This window comes from Phaseolus vulgaris, chromosome 11, assembly GCF_000499845.2.
Source record: "Phaseolus vulgaris cultivar G19833 chromosome 11, P. vulgaris v2.0, whole genome shotgun sequence".
NCBI classification, from domain to species: Eukaryota; Viridiplantae; Streptophyta; class Magnoliopsida; order Fabales; family Fabaceae; genus Phaseolus; species Phaseolus vulgaris.
Genome location: NC_023749.2, coordinates 45754361 through 45759922, shown reverse-complemented (window position 1 = coordinate 45759922; position 5562 = coordinate 45754361). Strand labels below are relative to the sequence as shown.

Below are 5562 nucleotides of genomic sequence, written 5' to 3'. Positions count from 1 at the left end.
ATTGGGTGGGAGGTTATCCAACCCCAAGAAACACCCATATTTTTGCCAACTAAAAAGAATACTATACAAAACATGCTATAAAAAGCAATGCATCGTTATAATGAAATCCCACAAAAAAATTGAGTAAATTATTGCATGGTAAAATTTAACATTACTTGATTATAAATTTTTAATTATAATTATTGTACTTCAAAATGTTTTAAATAAAAATAAAATTGATGACAATATGCATAAAATTTGGTGCAAGAGACGGAAAATCAAAAGAAAAATACAAGAGATGTGATAAAGCTTTTAAAAGGGAAGTGTTAATGACGGGTCGGTGTGGTTGAATGAAACAAGCAAAGTAGATCAGACAAAACTGCAAGACATTTCAGCATGTTTAGTTTTGAACACATTTTCAGTACGTTTTGTTTACCAACAATTACAATCATTTACTGCATCCACTTTTCATACTTTTAAACTACTACAAATTACTCACCTACATTATGATTTCATCTTTGTATTATTACAAATAAATGCCTTTTTTTCACAGACCATAATTCTGGGAACTTAGGAAATGTTGAAGACAGATAAATTAATTTAACATGAAAACTAATTAAATTCTGTATGACTCGGTCCATAGAACCATTGACCAATACTTAACAATCCATAGTGAAACCTTTTATATCTATCCTAACCAAAATGGCCTGAACTAAAATGTTTATCGAAAACTGGATATAGAAAATCAAGTAATTTTGCTGTAGGTGTCACGAACTTCACCTCATCAGCACGGAAAAAATTTGATACTAGTCACACTAACTATCCATTTGAAAGATCTATCCGTGCTCCAAATTGATCTATTGCCATCCTGCTTTGTTGTTTTGTACTCCTAAGAATGGAAACCTGGATCATAAAACAATAGGAAAATATCACTTTACAAATGGTTTGCTGAGAACCATCAGTTTAGAGGGAGGTAAAAGCAAACCAGACAATATATGGTAATCTTGCTAATTTAAAAATATCGTTAGTTAACCTAAAACATTCTGAAGACAATTTTCTAAGCTATTTGGACCATAATGTGATGATTTCATAATGAGCACCCTTTTAACATCATAAAATGATTTCTTAAAATGAACATAATTAACTTAAATTTAGAAAAAATTATAATATGAAATCTTCATATGATGATAAATCTCAGTCATAACAGATCTGCTACCTTGGGACGTTCCATGGAGCTTCCAAAATATCCTACTCCAAAAGACAAGGAAGTGTATGCAGCAGCAATCTCTACAGCTTTTAGCCTTGATGATTTTCCTTGATCCTAAGGAAAGTGAAAGATTAATAATATTCACAAAACTATTAGGTGGAAAAGCTGAAGGGACTCACTGTCAAAGATGCGTCTGACTGCACAATCAAGATCCCTGCACTGCTGTCAGTAGCATGTTGTCTGCCATCCTCAACAACAGAGCGTAAGATTTTTGTGCAAGCAGAAGCAGCACCAGACTGTGATCTGAAAGAAAGTCAACATCAAAAAAATCCTCCCCATGGTATATTGATAAAGCCCACACATTAATGAAGTTATGCAACAGCGCATTAATATCAGAAGTTGCAATTTCTAAAGCCAATAAACTGAGCTGGATATTGAAGAGATCATATTTTCAGTATTCACACAAGAGAAAACATAACCTGGACAAATTCTAGCATACCAATTTTGCACAGCAAGTAAATTTGAGATAAAAATGTCTTTTTTGTTCATTAATTTCTCAAGTGAAATTTTAAAATATTTTAACATGTGTCCAACACAATATCCACTGACCCATACTATAGCATAAAATGTTTCCAAATTTGAAAATTTCAATGAAAAGCATCATTCTAATGCATGCCCTCACCATCAAACATAGAATCACAGGCGCAGGATGTATAGACATTGAATATACACTATTATGGTGTAATGTCCTTCAGAAATACCAGATCATTTTAATTGTAAAAGGTCCCAAATATGATATGTGATTATATTCCACTCCATGCTATCATATCAAATGAAGACATGGTAGAACTTAAGCACACGGACAAATCTTACATAAAAAGTCTCCCCTATCATGAAAATACAAACAGATGACCCAGAGCCAACCATACAGTGACAATGAAACACAGCATTCCCTAGCTGCAAATCCTTTCATCAGGTACTCTCCTGCCCCTGATACACAACAGCCAGCCATGAACGGAGACCCAAAGGGCCCTTTTGATGATGCCCAACAACCTGCACCATACACTGCTGCCAACCCAACACGTCCACTAACCTGTTGGATATTTCATACATAATTATAAGTAATTACTTACTACTCTAATATGGAACTGCAGAGCACTAGAAGAGAAGCAAACCAAGAAAACCATTTTCACCTTTAGAGCAATACCACCACTGGAGGCTCCAGATGCAACATGCCCCTCATTATCTATACAAATAACCCCAACAGTGTCCATTACGCGATCTTCTAAAGCACTATCTGCATATGAAAGAGCACATGACTTTGGCAGGTGTATCACACTTGTAACGATTGAAGGCTAGGAGAAAAGATCCCAGGCAAGATCATTTTCCCCAAACTCCTAGGCATTGCAATATCTTTACCAATAGCATATCTACACTTAATTTGGAACACAACCACTTAAATCCCTTAGCAATTTAAGATCTCTCTCAAGAGAAGGTTTTAGTTTGGATTTAGAAAAATGATCTATAATTGGTACAAAAGCTTAGCTTCATATCCTAATATTAAGTCAGAAGACTTCAAGAATTTGAAGACTTCACAACATCTTTATTTCCCAGTAAGATTGCTTTTACAGTAGTAGGCTTATGCTAATTTTCATGGTCAATGAATCTGTCCAAGGTCTTTGAGCACTGTTGTTATTGATTTCACAGTTTTAGAAGCAAAAAGTAGAGTGAGGTCTTGCGGAAGTGTGCCATTAAACTACCTGGTATTGTGGTACTTTGACAGACAGAAGAATCGACCTCAGGAGTGTTGTCTGCCTTAGATCTAGCAGTTTCAACCATAGATTTGTATTTCATCCATTGTGCTTTAGCCCTTTCTGTGACTAGCCACTGTTATACAAAGTAACAAGGTTATGATTTCAAAGTGGTAAGACATTATTCAATTAAGTTTCAGAGCAGAATTTAAATTATAAGTGAAAATATTACCTCATTGGCCTCCTCTATACTTGTTGGCAAAGTGATGTCTTTAGACTTGGCCCATTTGCGAGCCCCTTCGCCAACCAAGAAGCTGCAAATAAAACAAAGTCCCATAAGAACATCAGCAATAGACATTAACCAGTGGACTTGTCACAAGGTCAAAAAGAGAAGGCTTTCTCAAATAATAATTTTGGCAGTAAGTTACATGAAGTTATGTAAATGCTTTGGTAACAAATGCAGAGATGTTGAATAGTGATTACATTGGAGGAATCCGACCCAGCAATGGAGATCTCATCATTTGTTCTTTAGCCAATAAAGCAGCAATTTGTATAGCATTGCGGACACCTGGTCTATAGCGAATGGAATAAATACAAAGATAACTTGGTATAAAATAGTTAAATTCCAAAGTCTCGAACAAGCACAAAGTAAATTCAAAACAACATTTTATCCACATAGAATTAGATTACCCAGCAATGTAAAAACTTAGAATCTTCCCAATTCTTCAAGGAGGCAGGAACGAAAATACATTATTTTAGCACACTGTAGACATGCATGTTTGGTTGGGATAAGTTCTGGAGAAACACATTTCTTATTTTGCAAAACTCTTCCAGGAACTGTAAAAGAGTTGAGAGAAATGCTAATGACACTCTCTCACACATTCTTATTGAGGGGACGATTGACACATAATTTAAGCCTACATAACTTCTATCAAAAATAAAGATTGTATTGGAATTAATGGAATAACAAGAGTTCCCTAGAATTTCTCAAAAAAATATTTCTCTAAAATAAATTAGACAAAACATTCGTTGCCATAGAAAATAAATATTTTCACATTCCACCTACTAAACTAGCTAAGCACTTGGGCTGTGTTTGGAAAGGTTCTTTTACAGCTTATTTGGACTTATCTTATGACATGAACATTATGTAAGTACTAGGAAAAGCTTATAAAAATAGCTCAAGATATAAGCTGCTTCCAGCTCTCAGAATAGCTTATGAAAACAATTTACAGCTTACAACAAAACAAGAAAACATATTTTTCCATAAGTTAAAATTAACTTATGCATAAGTTAAAAATTAAAAAATTCAAGAAACTATATGAAAGAACTTCTACAAATTAACTTATACAAATATTAATTTTAACTTATGAAAAGGCTTATTTATTTCACTTTCTTCTTGTCTTTATGGACAAGTTTGTCCAAATAGGATTTCAATCAGAGAAGTACTAAAAAACACTTCTAGCTTGTATAGATATAGACCCTAAAGATTTTTATCCAAAAGCTCTAATTCCATAACCTCTTAGAGAACTCCACGACATGGATTCGTAAGCTTGTAAAGGAGTCACATGCTATTTCCGTAAGCTCCATATAGGTTCTAACAAACACCCCCTAGCTGCCATTAATTATTAACCATTCAAGCTTAAGCAATACAAATGGAGTTATTCTCATTTCTCCATAGGGCACAGTTTGAATTTATTATCGTACCCATCATCATATTCATGGAATCAACGATTTGAGTTGTAATAAGAAAGCAAGTACCTGGCACTGCTCCTACAGCCCCAAAAGCTCCAGATTTTCCGTCCATAACACTGGCGTCGCATTCCACGCCACCGTCCTCGGTCAAATTGGAGCCTCTGCCAGCGTTCGTGCAGGAATCATCCTCAAACACTTGAATGGAAGCTACGACGGCGTCTAGGCGAGTTCCCGAACCCTAGAAACACAAAAAGTGGTGAAAAAGTGGAAATTGAAAATGAAAAAAAAAAGAAAAAAGGCTAGGTTGGTTGGTTTACACTGGACAGAACGGAAGCGGCTGCTTGACATGCGCGGTTCATGACGGACCTGAGGGCTTTTTCGTTAGATGGAGAGTGGTAACCGGCGCCGACGTGAACCGCCACAAAAAATCCCTTTCCCTCCATTTCGTCACCCTCTTGTTCTACTTCCACTTTGGCCTTCTTCTTTCCCACTTTTTCTTTCTTTTAACCCTATGTTACAAGATTTCATTTGTTTAAAATTTGAAGCAACGAAAAAGAAAAGGTAATTTTTTTGCTCTTCTTTTTATTTTATTTATATGCATGATAAATTTATTTATTTCTTATAACATTTACTAGTTCACAACGTAAATTTTTCAAAGGAATACATAAAAATTAAACTATTAAAGAATATATTTGCTTTAATGTTTTTTTTTCATTTATTTGTTTTTGTATTTCTAAAAAGGTGGAAAAGGTTTTGGATCTCCCTTAAGCTCTTGGAAACATCGCTAACTTTTGGTTTCGTGTTGTCTTTGGTCGATGTAGGTGATGTACTTGCAAAATGTACTCTGATGTTTAAGTTAGTGCTCAGTTTGAGGTGGTTGAGTGTAATAAATATTATTTTATGCGTACCTTTGACTTGGTAGGTGTGACTATT

General features: G+C 34.8%; 1 protein-coding gene across 5 annotated transcripts; it reads right to left on the bottom strand.

Annotated features, from left to right (window-relative positions):
- Window positions 1–451: 451 nt before the first annotated feature.
- On the bottom strand, window positions 452–5170 carry LOC137827240 (putative threonine aspartase). Of its 5 annotated transcripts, none has more exons than XR_011083689.1 (10): window positions 4947–5141; window positions 4696–4867; window positions 3421–3505; window positions 3170–3251; window positions 2947–3073; window positions 2380–2483; window positions 2060–2279; window positions 1366–1489; window positions 1196–1300; window positions 452–882 (listed from the first exon to the last, which is right to left on the bottom strand). XR_011083689.1 is itself a non-coding variant. In XM_068633525.1 (10 exons), exons 2-10 carry the CDS (start codon window positions 4755–4757, stop codon window positions 799–801), a joined length of 942 nt encoding a protein of 313 aa, XP_068489626.1. In that variant the 5' UTR covers window positions 4758–4867; window positions 4947–5170; the 3' UTR covers window positions 452–798. The 5 variants fall into 5 exon arrangements, 2 of the variants coding, with proteins under 2 accessions (XP_068489626.1, XP_068489608.1); XR_011083690.1 differs by having other exon boundaries at window positions 1366–1482; XR_011083692.1 differs by having other exon boundaries at window positions 1366–1482; window positions 2116–2279.
- Between the last annotated feature and the right edge of the window lie 392 nt (window positions 5171–5562).